The 18548-nt window shown below is 45.3% G+C and overlaps 1 protein-coding gene across 1 annotated transcript; it reads right to left on the bottom strand.

Moving 5' to 3' along the window:
• Window positions 1-14049: 14049 nt before the first annotated feature.
• LOC138215006 (trophoblast glycoprotein-like) lies at window positions 14050-17936 on the bottom strand. The gene is made up of 2 exons (XM_069176919.1): window positions 17409-17936; window positions 14050-17085 (listed from the first exon to the last, which is right to left on the bottom strand). The coding sequence occupies exons 1-2, from the start codon at window positions 17654-17656 to the stop codon at window positions 16245-16247; spliced, it is 1089 nt and encodes a 362-aa protein (XP_069033020.1). The 5' UTR covers window positions 17657-17936; the 3' UTR covers window positions 14050-16244.
• Between the last annotated feature and the right edge of the window lie 612 nt (window positions 17937-18548).

Genomic DNA, 18548 nt, shown 5'->3' with positions numbered 1-18548 from the left:
GACTGATACGACTTATAGTGAGGAGGACAAACCTCTATCAGTGTTGCTTCACTAGTAGTGTTGTTAAGTCATGTATCGACCAGGAACATACAGTGCAAACTCTTATCAATTGAGATCATTAACCAGAAAAGATGTATTGGTCAAAGATGTGACATTAAAAAGAGCCAGTTTCAACTGCAGGGAATCTAAGACTGAAGAGGAGGCTGGTTGTGGCTGAACATTGACAATTTTGAGATTTACTGAAACAGGTACCGGATGGTCTATGATTGTTACGACAATGCCACCGGTTGTTTAATATCGCCGGTATGGTGGAAGAAGTGTCATGGGGTCGGTGTCAGTTCTGTCGTAATCTCTAGTGGTGATGATCCCATTTCTTGCTGTCATCTATTTCTAATCTATCCTATTTCTTATGTCTCATACGTATTTGTAAATTAGTTCATACTGTGTGCACCTTTTTTGTTTTTTGTATGTTGCTGTGACGACTAAATTTCCCCACTGTGGGATTAATAAAGTCTAATATAATCTAATCTAATAAAATTGTTGCTCTGTGTGAGCTGCGTGGGGGGAGAGATCAAGCTGTCCTTTGCCCTATCTTGTTTTTGTAGGGCACTCCAGGGGCATGGCGTAGGTTGGTGCCGAGAAGTCTGGATCCAGTGAAGTTCAGATGAACACCATCAGGTTGAAACGCTCCTTACAGTTACAGAAAGTGTTGAAATTGTCAATAAAACGTTTTCCATGGTTGAGGCATGCTGATGTCAGCTATGTATTCAGGATCAGGAGTCTACTGAATGATTCACTTCCTTTCTTGCAAGTAGGAATTGGTCCAGAAATAAACACATCTTGCGATTAATAGTCACTCAGGGTTTTCAGCAGCAGTGTAAAGTATTTTTTCAGAGTCATATGCTGAGTGGCAGAGGTGTTTAAAATTTGCAAGACTGCATGAGACACATGCACTACACATTCACTACCCAGCACAATTGGTGAAGTTCTTTCAATCATGAGGGCCACAGCGGCCACTGACCTGAGACAACCTGGCATGCCAAGACTACGGGTGACAGCCTAATTGAGTAATAAGCAACAGGGCGATAATGAGACCCATGATGCTGAACCAGGATACCTGTAGTGAAGCCATCCCTCTCATGTACGTGCAGATGGAAAGGTGAATGATAATCTGGCAGGCCCAAAGCAGGTGCAGATGTGAGTGCTTTATTCAAATCTTGAAAAGCTTTGCACATTGAGTCTGTCCATTGTACTGTTGAAGGGGCAGACTGAAGTGTTGCTGTGCGTAATACAGAGTCCATAGTGGCATAATCAAAAATCCAATGCCTGCAGTAATTAACCATCCCGAGGAAACTGTGCATTTCTTTTTTAGTCTTTGGGGGAGACATGTCAGGCAACACTTTCACCTTGCCTGGTGACAACAGATGCTGACCGTTCCTCAGCGTGTGACCCAAATACATGTCTTCAGGCAGACAAAACTGCAGCTTCGCCAGTGATGCTCTGTGTCCACACTCAGCCCGTCTCTGAAGTAGTAAAAGAGAGTCAGTTCTGCATGTTTCTTGAGAGGGAGAAGCAATCAACAAATCATCAGCATATTGCAGGAGGGTGCTCTCTCCGGCAACTCCAATGCTTTCAAGGTCTCTTCTCACCAGCTGCATACACCGCCGGGCTCTCAACAAAGCCCTGTGGCAGCCGTGTCCAGCAATAATGCTTTCCTTTGTATGTGAAAGCAAAGAGATACTGACTGTCTGGATGCAAAGGAATGGAAAAGAATGCAGAGCAGAGGTCAATGACTGTGTAGTGCGTGAAGTTAGCAGGTAATGATGCGAGAATTGAGTTGGTATCTGGAACAACTGGAGCTGTTAGTACAACAATGTTATTAATAGCCTGCAAGTCCTGCACAAACCACCACTCGTCTGGACGCCCTGGTTTAAGAACTGGCAAAATAGGAGTGTTGCACGGGCTTGATGTTTAAATCAATACACCTTGATCTAAATATGATTTAATAACAAGCTCAATTCCTTCAATTGATTTCTGAGACAAATGATGCTGTTTGATCACAGGCAGCTTAGCATTAGCTTTGAGTGTCACTTCATGAGGCTGAGCAGAACTCACCAGACCCACATGATTTTTGTGTTTCGCCCAGAGGATTGAGGGGACTTCAGAGAGGTCAGATGGGGGTCCATAATGAGCTGGATGTGGTGGCTGTTGTTTTTCAAAGGTACCTGTTGAAGCTGCAACATGTTCATTTAACTGCAACATAAACAAATCATTACCAAGACTTGTGATAGTCTGGCCTTGAGAGGTCTGTGCTGTAGCTCTGTGACTGGCATTTTGACAACATTTCTCCAACATGCTGTGGTTCATATCCAGGTCAGATGGACACTGCAACATATGGAGAAGACAAATTAGCTTCAAACAATTTTCATTGTATTTCAGTCAATTGAATTGGTACAGCACACCCTTGTCACAAACAACGTCTGATCAAATGTTATTTCTTGTTTTGTGTTCAAAAATGAATTAACTCAGTACGTGTATTCTTGCAGGAGGATTCAGGTAAACAGGTCTGCAAAACAGGTCTCAGCAGACATCAATGTTGCACATATTGACGATGATTTAGCTATTTTCTGAATATTTCTGAATGTTTGAAACATGAAAGAAAGATTCCATGTTGTAATCAGACAGCGTCCAACGATACAAACAGTCAGTGGCAGATTGCAGTATCGGAGTGGCTTGTATGGCCCTGTGGTCGGGGATTGTTGATCATGATCCCGTGTGTGGTTGCACTGATCACTGATACTGTGTGTAGTGTTGACTCTCATGGTACGGGTTGTAATGTCTAAACGGACTGGCCCTGCATTCACGTGCCCAATGACCTTCTTTCCCATAATTGTATCAGCCAGTCTTCCACTGTCTTGTGGGCCCCCCTTTTCTTTTAGGCTTGTTATTACGACCAGCTGGTTGACTCTGTCAACCTGTTGTGCCATTTACTTAACCCCCGCCCCTGTGAGTTACCCTGGGAGAAGACCTAACCTCCATCCAGAGACAACATTTTTGATTGTGTTGTTTTCCAATCTGTATTACGCCAATCAGTGTTTGCCAGCCTGTATGCTGCTGCAATATGTGGTTTAACATTATCCAAAAATGTTTGAATAGTGATGTAGCTGTTATCCTCCAGTGTCATATGAGAGTTTCTTTGCCACGTAGTGATAAATCTCTGGAGGAACTCAGGTAGAGACTCCTGTTTTTGCTGTACACAATGAATGACTTTTGAGAAATCACTTGGCTGTCGTGAACAAGCTGCAACTGCTTTCTTAGCCTCATTGTTTAACCAAGCAGGTGGTGGAGAGGGTGGTCAGGATTATCCAATATGGATAACAGTTTGCTCAGCGTCCTCCTCTCCACCACCTTTTCCAGACTATCCAGTTTGTAGCCGATGATGGAGCCGGCCTTCTTAACCAGTTTGTTAAGTCTGTTGGTGTCTCCGGCTCCAACGCTGCTCCCCCAGCAGACTACTAGAAGTACAGTTCACTGGCCACAACAGATGGTAGAACATCTCCAACATCTTGCTGCACACATTGAAGGATCAAAGTTTCCTCAAGAAAAAGAGTCGACTCATCCCCTTCTTGTAGACAGCGTTGATGTTGATGCTCTATATGAACCCTAAACCTGAGAAACATCATGTTAGCCTTGTTAACATGATTAATGATGCCTCTTATGCCCCCTGATGCTGATCACACCCAGGCTGCAGTCAACCCAAATCATAGCAAACACACAAGATCAAGGTTCATATTTTTTACAGGTTAGCTGGAAGTCTGCAACCTTCCAACACTGATTATATGTCACCTTAAAAAGTAAAGTAGTTTCTAGAGTAATACATTTACTATTAATTTACCATGTTTTGCTCATTTAATACATTATGTTTTTAATCATTAGACAGATGCTTGTATCAGAGCTGTTGTGTGGTTTGAATTTGACTCTTTTTTTTCCTGGTTGAATCAGGATGATGAGATGCTGAATTTGAGCTTTGGCATTATTATATTGAGACAATGTTGAACCAGAATCTTTTCAGTGAAGAAGAGATGTTGTGATGATGTATTTTCAGTGCAGGCCATCATGCAACACATCATTTACACACTAGATGGCACCAAGTCCACTGCAACATTTACAGAAGCACCACCCAACTACAGGGTGATGTCACCAGACAGACAGACAGGATGCAAGTGAGAATTATTTTATTTCAAAACACTAAACATCTAAAAACACTACACCTCCATGGACTGCGCTGCTTCTGTGGGCAGAAAGAAATATTAGAAACAAGGTTTGAATTCAGAATAGAGAGAAATGATCAGAGACTCACCTGAAAGCATCTGATGCATCTTGACCCTCTTCCATTTGGTCTCTGGGTGAACACTCTGGGCCTGTGGCTGGTAGGATGCTGCCTGCTGCCTACTGCGGGGGGTAGGTGGGGCCCTGCTGCCAGGGGAAGGCGGGGCCCTGCTGCCAGGGGAAGGCGGGGCCCTGCTGCCAGGGGAAGGCGGGGCCCGGCTGCGGGGGGCAGGCGGGTTCCGGCTGCGGGGGGCAGTAGGGTTCCGGCTGCAGGGTGCAGTAGGGTTCCGGCTGCAGGGTGCAGTAGGGTTCCGGCTGCAGGGTTCCGGCGGGTTCCGGCTGCAGGGTGCAGTAGGGTTCCGGCTGCAGGGTTCCGGCGGGTTCCGGCTGCAGGGTGCAGTAGGGTTCCGGCTGCAGGGTGCAGTAGGGTCCCGGCTGCAGGGTGCAGTAGGGTTCCGGCTGCAGGGTGCAGTAGGGTCCCGGCTGCAGGGTGCAGTAGGGTCCCAGCTGCAGGGTGCAGTAGGGTCCCAGCTGCAGGGGGTAGGAGGGTTTCTGCCGCAGGAAGTAGGAGGGTCTCTGCCGCAGGAGGTAGGAGGGTCTCTGCTGAGGCTTCCCCACACTCACTCCTTTCGACCCCGCGGGCTCCTTCAGCCGTCTGATAGCGAAGCTCTGAGGGATGTCGTGGGTTGTGCTTGGAAGGATGTGCTTACCGGAGGTTCCCACTGTGCTGCTCCCAGTTGCTGGGAGGTTACGAGTTCCCTGATCTTGGGAGTGGAGCCCAGTGGAGGTGGAGCTCGGTTTGTTGCTCAGCGTCTGACTTTGAGGCTTTGGATTGGAACCTCCACGGCTTGAACCCCTAGAAGATGACACGCTTCCCTTTGAAGACGCCTTTCTTGCCGGGGTGCTACCTGACGTGTGCGACTGTACAGGGTTTTTGTGTGGTGCAGAAGCACCTCGGCTAAACAGTTTGGAAGACATGGCTCCTTGCCCGTTGGAGGCCGGTGTTTGATCAGCAGCACTCAGAGGTTTCTGTGCTACAGACTGGCGGGAGCTCGAGTAGCCTTCCTTGGAAGGACTCGGACAACTGCTGGTACACTGTGGGCTCTGCATTTTACTGTTCCTGGTCAAAGAACTTCCACTGACAACAGACGACCAGAGGCCAGACACCCTGGACTCCTGAGCATTAACCGGTTTGGGGTTGGTAATTTGCTGGTTGGGATTGGACACCTTGCTGCTCTGCATGTACGTCACTCCCCTCTGGGCTGGCTGCACAGCAGACTGCATGTAGCTGCTACTGGAGAGTCCTTCACCATAACCGCTGTTAACAGCAGTGTGTGTGTTGAAGTTACTGCTCTGAGCTGTGTGGGGAGAAATGGCAACCTGTCTGAATTCATCCTGGGGATGACCGTCACCAAATCTTGGTCCATCCTGCTTTGTCAAGATCAGACAAAACAGGACATCTCAACATATAATGAAGCAAAGCTGCAAACACTCACCCCAAATAAATTCCACAGTCCATTTCTGTATGTGGAGGTGTGCAGCCTGGTCAAAGCACCGGTAGCTCAACTGCCCTGAAGCTACTTGCTCAGCAGAGATGCAGCTTTTATTGCAGCCTGCGTCCAATCACTGCTTAACGAGCTGATTGTCTGCAGGTGCTGCGGAGGTGTCAGAGTGCTGCTGATGTTCACTGTGTTCACAGATCCAAGTGTTTATGTGCAAGGAACTCGCAGTAAAAGCTGTATTTTGATAGAAAGAGCATTTTGTGTATATAGTAACAGTCTCACCTGAAATTCTTCCTCTCTATATGCACCCTAACCCTGAGAAACATCATGTTAGCCTTGATGGTCTTGTTAACATGATTAATGATGCCTCTCATGCCCCCTGATACTGATCATACCCGGGCGGCGTGCTGCAGTAATGATGCAATCGACCCGAATCCTCGCCAACACACATCAAGATCAATGCTGCTCTGTTTGCCGGACGTAAACAAAACCACCATCTTTCAATCACAGATTCAAACTTCATTCGGTTTCTCGGATGCAAATGTAAGAAGTGATGAGTGAGACGAATGATGTCATATCTGCATGCGAGTGCGATATCATCAGCTTCCTGAGTCCGTGTGATCTGTGAGCATGTGGCCCGCTCCACATGAAAACCACCCTTTACACTGTCGGTGTAGGGGACACGCGCTAAGGACACACTCCCCGGCAGTCGGACAGGTGTGAATCTTCATCCCTGACTGTGCCTGGTCAGTAGTGTTGGATGGTGACGATCCCCCGCTGCCACAAGTGGAAGACAAATGAATCTGTCACGCTGCCCTACTTTCCCAAGTATGTGCCTTTCATCAAACGCGTCGTAAAACCCAGATTTATTCACAGCCACAGTTTTATTTTTCATCTTTGTGTATTTGACATTCAAGTGAGCATCCCGCACGAGCCAGAGCGGCGATTGCAAATTTCCTCCTCTCCGCTGTAGGAAAGAGTGACACCTCGCATGCGATGACCAGATGAGCGTGGTGGCTTAGATCAAAGACACAATTTCCTGTCAGAGGAAATAGCACAGAGGAATTTTTTTTCAGGAACAGTTTCCTCCTTCCTGGATTCTTTCCATTTACGCCTATCAACATTCATGTGAAAGTCCTCCTCTTGGATTCCTTTTCTGATGACACAGGCAAGCTTTATAATAGAAAATCAACGGAAAACATGGACATTAACCTAACTGTAAATGAGCCCTATACATCAGAGTAGGTGACACTTTTCTCCCCGTGGATGGATTCTTTCATCATTTCTTATATTGGTGCACATTTTCAGCCTCAATGTTGATTTCCACAATGGCGATTGCTGCTCTAACAAAGGAAACAAATGGCTCCTGACTTGTAGAAAAGTGGCATTCGAGGAGCCTCTCTCCTCTCTTTTCTCTCTCGTGAGCTTCCTGCATGCTAAGAGAGATTTGTATCTGTGTGTGCTGGGTCACAAACAGGGTGTGATGGAGGAGAAGGCAAACACAGCATCATCATCTAGTTTATGTGCAGAGCTTTGCAGGACATGGGGACATTTGAGAGAAGGGTCAGACCACTCTACGCCCGCTGAGGCTGAAAGTGCACATTTTCTCCTCTGTTTGGATTTTATTTATTAGGAGGTGATGCTGAGCGCTGTAGTTTTTAGTAAATGCTGCTCAAACAGAAATGAACTGTCGGGACTATTTTCAGTTGCGGATCAGTACAGCTTTAGAGGTCCAGTGGGTATTTCTTGTAGCGGGACAATGCTTGTGGGACTGAGTCAAGATAAACTGTCGTAATAGTATCAGTAGTATATGCTGATCTATCAGCTGGGAGACTTCATCAGCAAATACGGGCCTCCCTCAAGATGTATTGGTCTCGGTGTTCATGTTGTCCCATATGAAAGATGCTTGGGGTAATTTAGGAATAGTTATAGGTGTGTTTTTTTTTAAAGTTTATTTATAGTTATTTATGATTATTATATTCCCAGTAAAGTTCACTGTTTCAGTGCACTGTCTTTGTGACAAGTGTTTGATTACCACATATCGCTCAATATATTGATCTTGTATTTTGTTTTTCCCCAAAAAATCCACCAAAATGGACTGAAAAATCCAGCTCTGGTCAGGCGCTGCTGCAGTGTGTGTTAATAACGGGACACGGTCAGACTCTGAGGAATCAATTAAATCAGCCTTTGGTTTGCCAGTGGAATCAATTCATGGTTTGTTTTGGAAATTTAGTGGGATTTTTGTAGAACATTTTCAAATTCCTGCCCTTTAAAGGTGCATGAACTGATTTTGACAGTTGCCAATTTCCATGTTTTGGTAGCTACAGAGCTGTTTGCTTTCGATGGAGTCATGTTTGAGGTGACCTGGTGAACATAACTCCAACATTTACTCTCCTTTAAGCAGGAGTGTAGTGCTATTTGTTGAAGTATAGGAGTGCACCTGTGACAAGTCAAATATGTACCCAAGATATTTTCAATATTTTAATGCCTGTCTGAAATGATGACAGGCTTTTAATTTAAAATTGGACAAGACATGTTGAGTTTGTATTAACACATAATGCAACAGCTTTAATAGGGCAAACGGTAGCAGATCAAAATGAGGCTTAAAGTTATTAAACTCTAATGTCAAGATGACAACTTTGACCATTTAATTTGTATTTATGACTCTCTTTTTCATCAAAAACAGCAACCTGCTCTGTCTCCAACCAAAGCAGTGAAGTTATGGACCAGGAAACCTTAACAATAACTTCAAAGATGCTACACAGCTCCACGAAGCTGAAGGGATCTGTTAAATAATAATTATCGGTAGTTTTGTCTCTATTAGTCATACTTTCCACTCTACACACAGTCAATTTAGCTACGTTTGTAATGTAAAGACATTGATTAAAGCTGTAATTAACAATCAGGAGAGTGTCTGTGAGTGTTAAACAGTTTACAGTAGTTATCAGACTTAGTTTGGGGAAAATTAAAACTCTCCCCAGATGCAACATTTTCTTAGTTAGCGGTTCTTAAAGGAAGGACGACCGAAGGCTTTCAGCTCTCAAGATTAGAGAAGGTCATGGGTTCATACAGTCAGAGCTGCATTAACCCGTATAACATGAATGATACTTTGAAATTAAAAGACAACCTAAATAACTTTGTTTCACATCCTGACATCATATCATTCTTGAAAGGACCTTCATGTATGTGATGCTACTGTGAGATCATCATGCAGGATGTTACATGCAGGGCTGTAACAGTATGTCTTCATCCAAACTGAGCCTCCTCAAAGTCCTTCATGTAGCAAGACGATGTGAAGTCAGTGAGACAGACACTCAGCAGATGGTGTGTCCTCTCCGGAAGAATCTACCCTTTGGCCTCCGAACCGTTCCTCTCCCTCTGACCAATCAGGTGCCTCAGATCCCTGTTGGGGGCGCTGGGCTCCCTCCCGCTTCGGCATCTGGTCCAGCCTTTGCAATAATGAAGGTAATAATAATGAGCTTAAGTCTCCTCCCTTCGGGAAGGCGAGAGGTCACACTACCTATGGAGAGTTCACACCCAGCACATTCTACCAGCAGCTCGAGGATTCATCATCATCATCATCATCATCATCAGAGAGGCTGCACGCTTTCATCCCTGTTTACAGTGGATATTGTTCTCGAGATGAAGTTCAACGGCTTCATGTAATTTGGATGTATTTTTTTTTTTTGGTCATCATTTCTATTGGTTCAGGCAACATTGTTCCCTCCAATTTATTGCTGAGATCTACGAGCACAGTTAAATCACTCCAGCCAAACCCATAGTGTAAAATTAAATCACTTGCGTAAAATTAAATCACTTGCGTAAAATTAAATCACTTGTGTAAAATTAAATCACTTGCGTAAAATTAAATCAAGACGTCGATCTTTAAACTGCAAAAACATCTCTACCAAATAGTTTTGTTATTACTGTTAACTGAGTGATGGACAAAAAAACTATGAGATCAGTTCTCATAAAACCAATATTTTCCTTCAAGTTTATTATTTTACCAAGTAGCATTTTAGTGGCCAGAACTATAGCAGTCTGAAATATATAAGTCCATTAGCTCTGAAAAAAAATACCTTTTTACAGAGTACTGTATGGAGCAACATAAGCCTTTGTTTGTGATAGTGTTTCTGGCCAGTAAAACATTACCACAGTTTGTCTGTTGCTTGGAGCTTCAGTCTTCACTGTGATTATGGTCTGGAAACCTTGTTTGCATTAGGGTTTGTTCAGCCACTCTGAAGGGCTGCGACCAGACGGGATAGCAAAGTGTGATGGCATAGAAGTAGTTACAACAATGGCTGCTGCAGTTCTGGCATACAAAATAATATATACGGTGGTCAATACTAATTGATCAAAGGCTGCTCTAATAGTTATAAAATAACCAGAAATGTAACCCAACAACCGGAAGCAATCCTCAGTGTAGCGTCAGACCACAGACTGGATATAAAAGTAGACGCAGCTTCCTGGTCTGAAAAATGAGGCCTTAAACTGCAATACCACCAATTGCCACTAGAGGTTGACTCCAAAAAGCCTCCACAGGCTCCATATTTAACTTCTCCCATGAAACTCAGTCAATTAATTTTTTTCCACAAGTTATTCTAGTTTTGTTAGCTGCAGTCACTCATTCCTATTAGTTTTCTGGAGGTCCATCTGAAAATAATCCGTCATTAATTAGGACATAAGCCTCAATAAGCCGTGTTTTAGGGGGCGTGTCTGTTTGACTGACGGTGCCGTCAGGTTTCGGCTATAGGTGGGCAAGACGAAGTATTGTCGGATTTCCAATCAAATCGAGTCAGATCCACCGCTCGCTCCCCCAACTTGCCCAAATCTCTCTGAACTACATATAGAAATACTGATAAATGTAGCTTTAATGTTAATACAAAAATATTGATAAGAGCAGCTTCATATAATAATGTTCAAAAGTGCAGTTTTAATGTTTATCAAAAATGCCTTCTGTAACTTCCTGTAACTAAAAAGTGGGAGAAACATCAGCCAGCAATAAATTAAGTCGTTATCTATGAACCACTGTGGGTCTGCTGGAGGGGGTTTGAACCCAAGTGTCTTCAAATGACTCCAGTTTGCAGCCACACTATTGTATTTGTTCTGCTCTCTGCTCACTTCCAACCAGCTCATTGATGCATGAAGCAGATGATGAAGTGGCACAGGAGTTGAGAGTATCTTGTCCCTTCTCTAAAACAGGTCAAGGCCATTTATAATCAACAAGCAAAACAGGCCTTATTCCACTTCTGTGGGAGGACCAGGGGAGAGACTCTTTAATGAGTCACGGTGGGGCTCGTAGCCTGATCAATTGAATGGCTTGATCGCGTATGGACCCCATCGAGACTATTCATCTTCATACCGTGTTGTTCTCCCTGGAGGATCTTTGCAAGAATATAAAGCAGAGAAGAAGCCGCAGCTTTAGTGGCTCATTCAGAGTTTGAGAGAAGGATGCAGGATGGGACACGGAGGGAGATATGTCTCTCTAAATGAAAACTCTCTAACCTCATCCTCACATAACAACCACCCCAACAACAAAACAAAACTTCTGACAGGAAACGAAAAACGAGAGGCTGAATCACGGGCAGCTTGAGGACAGCGGAGCCCACAACAAGGCTTCAGGGCACGGCCTGCTCTCAGGGGTGGAGGCCCGGGGGGGCGGAGGGGCGGAGGAGCGGAGGCTGGCAGTGCCGTGCGTTTACAGTTGTCGTCAATTCGGAAATCAGTGGAGACGCAGTCGTGGAGACTTCAGAGGGGAGCTGCATTGTTGCGGTGGAGTATTTTATACGAGCCGTTCTTTCATCGGAGACAAGACTTTGTTGAGAGCATTTGTTTCTCATTTTCCGCGGGCCTGGGGACTCGTTGTGGTTCGGCACCGAGAGGTTTTTGTTTAAATTTCAAGAGCATAAAGAATCCCATTTTGACATGTGGACACTTACATGTTGTACAAACTCTGCGGTGGTTATACCCAAGTGGGACAGAAATAATATACAATTAACCGCAAATCAAGTCCACTTGTTTTGTGAGCTTTATTAAATTCAAACTGAAATCTGAAGTCACATCACTATTTATGGCAGGAAATTGACACAATAATGATACTGCAGCTTTTGTTTTGTTACAAGACATTGTTTCCTCCTTTTCTAAACAAACCCACACAGCGTTGTCTGAGATCCTGTCACGCTGCAACGTTTGGACTTCAGTTGAAAAGTTGAAGCCAGCAAGCTAGGCTAACCAACTCACCTTCCTCTCATCATCCTTCCCTCTTGTATCAGCTTGTAGCTCAACTGTGTCTCTTTCATGTGTCCCATTGAAGTAAATGTCCTCTCAGCACTCCACATGTTACCCAGTGATATAGCGGGACCATTTCAAACTGAAGGATGTTTCCACCCGCCAAGCAGATTATGTTTTCGGTGCGGTCTGATTGTTTGTCTGTTTTGTAGAAGGAGTACAGAAAACTACCGAACTGATTTGAATGAATCTCGGTGGAAGAGTGTAGCACGGGCCAAGGAAGAAACCGTTCAATTTCGGAGCAGATCCACGAGTTTTGTTGTCTTGTCTTTAACATTGTGAGAGAGGGCATTTGGCCTGCTCAGTGCAATGCATCTTAAAGTCCAGTAGATGGTAGTAAAGTTCAGTAGTGAGAAAACATAGGCCATTATAGAAATACAAGATCACATTCCACATGTGCAGGCAGCAGTAATCCTCCGAGATACACTCAAACAGAAAGCAGGCGTTGTGGAGCATCAGAGGTGTTCTGGGAAATAAATTCAACCCTGGACTTCTCCGCTGGGACTGCACCCCCTACAGCAGCCTGAATGACGGGCACACAGAGAGGGTCAGTAAAGAGACAGACAGGGCTGGTAAACACGTTATGGATTGGTTTGACGATCCATCGACCCACCGGCGGATTTGTCTGAATAAGACCGATGGTCAGTAGACCGGTGTGGAGCTCGTGGGGACAGTGATTTCACACGAGAGAAATGTAACAACACCACAAGTGTAAATATTGGTTGCAGTTGCACATGACAGAGTGGACTACTGACCTCGTGGAGGTCTGTGCTCTCAGTGTGCCCGTCCAGTCATCACTACACCAATCACATTAAAAAAAAAAAAAAAAAAATGTATGCCACCTGGAAACACTCCTGTTGGAGGCCTTGAAAATACATTTCTTTTTCTTTTGGTAATTACATTTTGACCAAATAAGTGCCGTGATATGTATTCTTATTTCTTAGCAAAACTAGTTTATAATCATTGATATTAATACCAGAATGAAGGAAGAGCACATATACAGTTTTGGTAAATCCATTGAATCGTGTGTGTGTGTGTGTGTGTGTGTGTGTGTGTGTGTGTGTGTGTGTTTATGAAAGTGATGAATGGGCTGCCAGTTGGCTTTAATGGGCAGTTGGGCCAGCTGTACCAACTCCTCCTCACTAGCATCCTCTGGCAAGCACAATTAGTCCCATTGATCAAGTGAACAGCAGAACAATGGGCAATACCCCACTGGAACCACTTCCTTAGTTTAGTCTCCACCTTCGCCAACCAGACATGTTAGAGATGATGGACAGATCCAGGCTGGGCCGATGGATCCACAGATTTTACATCATAAGTAAGATCACTGTGAAGATAAGGAAAGTAAAGGGAGTGAATCCCAGCATCAGCGTGGTTTGGTTGGAGCATCTAAATGTGAAGCAGACCGTATCAGAGGACTATTTAGTGAAGGCCAGTGTAAATGATGATGTGTCGTTGTAGCGGAGCGTTACAGACAGCTGTATTTGTCATACCATGCCAGTGGAGGGGGGTAGATGCCACTTCGTCTCTGTCGTCATGCAGCTGACTGTTGTGGTCTCTTTTTTAACATGTTCAATTCCTCACAGATGTGGCGTTCACTTTTAAGGCATATTCCCTATCACGGCCATTAAACCCATGAAATGGCGCCAAGATGTTCCCGGAGACAGGAGGCCGAATAAAAAAATCACAAGCCTGCTGCGCTCCAGAGGGAAAAAAAAGAGAGAAAAGAAATACGTTAAATATGTATTTCGGCACAAACCACAGAACACAGTTAAAACTGTTAAAGTTTTTAAAAACTGCTTCCTCGTAGGAAACCCTCACTGGTGTAACAAACGGCTCGTGGGAACACATGACGTGGAAATCAAAGATGAAATAAAGATGTGATCTTTTAATCAGACATGTGCAACATACAGTCTGAAGGAGTGTATAATTGGAGCGATTCTTCTGATTTTAACAAGCCTCTCTTTTTGCACAGTAATGGAAACCGTCTGGATGTTCCTCTGTTTTCATGCATTCCTGCTGAGGCAGCCTTACACAGCCTATAGCAAACAGACCGTATATTTTTCAAGCAGCCAGACTCGTAAAAAGACAAGAAAGAAAAGAAAAGCCAGGGCTTCTAATCCACACTTTAATGAGCAGAAAACGGAAGTAATGACATGCAGGGAATCATTTTTCTTCTTTTCCTTTCTGCAAACTGACACCAGTAACCCGTGGCCGGCTTAATGCCCCGGGCGTGACACGCTGTGTAAATAGCAAATGAAAACTTCTCCTGGGGTTTTCCTCCCACAGGCAATTATTAAGAATGATGACACTTTGAACAATAGCTGGATCAGAGCGCTCAACTTTGTCATCATGAGTGAATCCCATTACACCCCGGCATAATGACCATCTGTGAAGGCAGAGAGAGAGAATGAGTATCACAAGGCATCAGCTTTTGTTTTTTCTCCGCTGGAAAACAAAGCTCATTTGAGGCATCTCCATCCGAGCCACCCCTTTGTGTCAGCAGCGTAAGAGCCTCAATTGTTTTCTCCTCTGTGAGTAAATGCCCAGCTTAATGTGGTGCTGCGGCCGAGAAATGATACCCAGTCCAAACATTATGAATACATTCATTTCCGCAGCTCTCATAACACACAAGATTACATTTGAGGCTAAATGAGTGTACAGACTGCACGACTTTGCTTTGTTTTGTCGATCCACATGCAGGAAAGTGTATCCGTGTTATCTGCTTTACTATCAGAGGAGTTGATCTTGATGGGCCGAAGATGTTGCTTTGGCTTTCAACAATGGGAGGCTGTTTCACTTAACTTCCAGAGCTCCTTTCTTCCCCCCTCAATCCAAATACCTAGATAGCTAGCAATTAGGGCCATAAACACATAGAGGAATGGCAGCTCGCCATCTTCGCTCGCTGTCTGTGTTTGGAGCATCAAAAGGCCACAGAGATTTGCTTTTGTCATTCAGAAACAAACAAAGATGACGTGTATGACATTTGTTTAGAATTCATTCATTTTAAGGTAATTCAGTTTAAACATGCATGTAAAATGTCTGGATTTCAGTGTTTTTTAGGGCTTAGAAAGCAGCTTTCCCCTAAAAGGACACTTTTAGCATAACCCCAATTAAAAATGTGGACAAACGCTAAAACTTAACATATTTTTCTAGCTTTTCATGAAGCTTAAAGCTCCTTAACTGGTTGCAGCAAAACCGCTGAATGAAACAATGTAGCTGGTGTTTCAGAATCATCTGTATCTTATCACTGGGAAAAAAAGAGAAAAGAAAGAATCCCCCTAAACAGAAAAACGTGGAGAGGCAGACTGTTTCCTTCAAAAGAGCCTGCAGAGCGGCTGTTGTCTTTCAGGAGGGAGGGGAGACTTCAGCGGCCTCAGCCCCTGCGACTGGTTCTCATCATTTTGACAATAAAACTTGAGGAGTTGAAACAAAGCGACGTTTCATGAAAAAAAAAAAAGGGGAAAAAAAAGTGAGGGGGCTCCAGAGATTTCCGCTGGTCTGTGCTGAATCGCCCTCCTCCTCCTCCTCCTCCTCCTCCTCCTTTTCTAATCCAACAGCCAGAGAGGAGCAGAGTGGTGATGTTTTTAGGGAGAGCTTTGGAAAAGCTTTTGGTGGCTTTAATTCCTCTCCAGCACCCCTGAGGGACCAAAGCGGGTTGAAATGGTTCAAAGATGAGATGACTGATTGTGTTTTCAATTCCCAGAGGTTTGTTTTCATAGTGCCAGGGTTTTATTGCAGCATTGTGGACTGGCTGTGACACAAAAGATGGAGTGAATGTGCCTCGTAGAGAGTGAGTTCAGATCACTGTTGATTGGGTCACAATATCGAGCTGACGTCAGGCACTTACCGTTACTTTTGTGTGCACATAAAGAACAGAAATGGGTGAAACAAATGTCAGTCAATGAACTCTCTTTATAACATTCAAGTCTATGATAGTCTGTAGTAAAAGAGCACATTAGATGTGTGATGAGGAGAGATGAGCGGTGCATGCTTCAAGGAACAAGGCTGAAAACTTATAAACACAGCTGTATTTACAGACAAATCTGTACAATTTTTACAAGTTGCTACTGATAAATGCATTAGGAAAGAGTTTTGTATAAGAAAATGCAGCAGACTGTCCTCTCACACATCAGCACTCGTGGAGACCTGTGATAGCCGGGGGTCCGACTCGATCTCGAAGCGGTAGTGGTAGCCCTCCCACACCTCCCTGCAGGCGTCCCGCAAGTCGTAGATGCGCTTCTTGATGCCCCTGCGGTTGAGGTAAAGCACAAAGAGGAAGACGAGGCCTACGAAGCCCAGGACTATACCCAAGAAGACGTAAGAGGTCTGCAAAGCAAGGTCGCCCTTCTGGTGGCATCTCAGAGTCAACATGCCCACAGCGAGCATGGACGTGTTCCTCATGCTGGCCGGGAAGGCACACACGAGGTCCTCGGCGTCCCGGATGCGATCCTGCGACTTGTTGAGCCACAGAGCAAAAGGTTCGATCCCACACGTGCACATGAACGGGTTCTCCCCCAGCAGCAGAGCCGCTCCGGGCAGGGAGTCCAGCTCCTGCAGGCCTTCCTCGGGAAACGTCTTGAGGGCATTGAGCGTGAGGTCGAGCTCCTCCAGGCACTCCAAGCCCGAGAGGGTGGAGTTGTGGACGGCCACCAGGGAGTTGTTGGAGAGCTTGAGTCTCCGCAGGCTGCTCAGGTGGGAGAAGATGCGCGAGGGCAGATAGATGAGGCTGTTGTCGGATAGGTCCAGGCCCTGCAGGGTCCCCAGGGAGCTCCAGCGGAGAGACGTGGCCAGGTCCAGCACCGACGAGTGGTTGTAGAGGGCTTGGCTCAGGTTGAGCTCCCGCAGAGACTGATTGAAGACGGTGAAGGCCTCGGGGTGGATGATAGCCAGCTGGTTGTTGCTCAAATCCAGAGAGCGGAGGCTGCGGAGTCCTGCGAAGGTGTGGGACTCCACCTCGGAAATTCTTAAAAGAGACATCAATCACACTTTAATTTGCATAGTGGGAATGGACAAAAGAAGATGTTTGCAGACATGAAAGCATGACAGATTTACTTTGGATCCGAACTGAATACATTTTTATTGTGGTGGTCCTTTTAATACAGCTTAAAAAGAAGGATGCAACCAAAAACTGAGGAGCTGTTTGTCAGATTTAAAGAACACTGAGGACCAAGTGGAGATTGAGAAACAGCATGCTGATAGTGAGACAAGCAAATTGCGTCTTAGATTCCTCTCCCAGGTTTCCTTTGCATGGCAGTAATGACAAAAAGGCACAGCAGTCAGTCTCACCGGTTATTGCTCAGAGACAGGTTGGTCACGTTCTCCAGCCCTTTGAAAGACTCCGGACCGATCCGGTTGATCTGATTCCCGGTTATGAACAGATTCCGGGTGTATCCGGGGATCCCGGCCGGGATACTCCGCAGGTTTTTGGAGACGCACTTCACGGTGTGAGCCGCCTCCGAGCACTCGCAGTGCGGAGGACACGGCGCGTAAACGGAGCCGAGGAGAGCGCAGAGAACAATGCGCCGCGCCAGCATGTTGGACAGAGAAGGAAAAGTATGCGGTTGGAGGAACGAAAAGAAAACACGGACAAGAAGAGGAAGAAGAAAAGGGGTAAATGAAACGATCAGCTCCGCCAAGACATCGTTACCATGTCTCGTCCCGCCTGGGAATGCGCCCTTCAACTTTGCATGTCCGCAGAAAGTATGGCCGGGAGGCTGGGTCTGATTTCCATGAGAACAGGACTGGGGGTCGTGCTGATCTAATATGATCTGAGGGGGTGTTTGATCCTTTGCAGAGGCAAAGCGGGGGCGTCGCTTCTTCTCCAACAATGAAGTTAAAAAAGGATCATAGACTATAGTGCGGCGATCTGTGGGGAGGGAGGGGCTTCTATGCTGCCTGCCCGGGTGCACGAGATCTTCCTCTCAGCCTCGAGAAGGAAGAGAGTGCTGGCACGAGGGATGGATGAGGAGGAGAGAGTGGTTGGAACTGCAGCCCCTTTTCTCATTTGGTAATATCTACTATTACGCATGGCGCAGCAGGACGTCAGGGAAACGAGTTTGGCCAAATATGTACTCACCCGGGTCAAATATCAACACTGAAATATGGACTTTAGTGATTTTGATTGCAGAAAAAAGAACAAACTGCAAGAAATCTCTAAGAAAGGAAACATCATGGAAACCATCAATGACCATTTCTAGTCAATAATTATTTAAATACTCCAATTTTAGTCATCGAATGTGTTTTTTAGGGCGATCACGATGAAAAGGAAGAACTTTGCCAGAAGTTCTCTGCTCATAGTTTGATGTCGCTCATTCTCGGCTCCCCAGGTGGTGTGGTCAAGGTGGGGGAGGGGTGTGTGGGGACCTCAGATCCTTTGATCCCCCACCCTTTTTCTTGAATATCATGATGCTCTGCAGGGTAATGACC

This window comes from Embiotoca jacksoni, unplaced genomic scaffold, assembly GCF_022577435.1.
Source record: "Embiotoca jacksoni isolate LCO1_2020_lvr unplaced genomic scaffold, fEmbJac1.0.p SCAF_7, whole genome shotgun sequence".
Taxonomy (NCBI): domain Eukaryota; kingdom Metazoa; phylum Chordata; class Actinopteri; family Embiotocidae; genus Embiotoca; species Embiotoca jacksoni.
The sequence above is the reverse complement of the archived record's forward strand: the minus strand, read 5'-3'. Positions and strand labels throughout refer to the sequence as shown.

What these genes read in the sequence shown, in the direction of transcription:
- LOC138215006 (XM_069176919.1), bottom strand. Translation starts at nt 17,656, where the DNA reads ATGCTGGCGCGGCGCATTGTTCTCTGCGCTCTCCTCGGCTCCGTTTAC. An exon ending in CTGTCTCTGAGCAATAACCG is followed by an intron (nt 17,086 to 17,408) that starts GTGAGACTGACT and finishes GTCTCTTTTAAG; the next exon opens with AATTTCCGAGGTGGAGTCCC.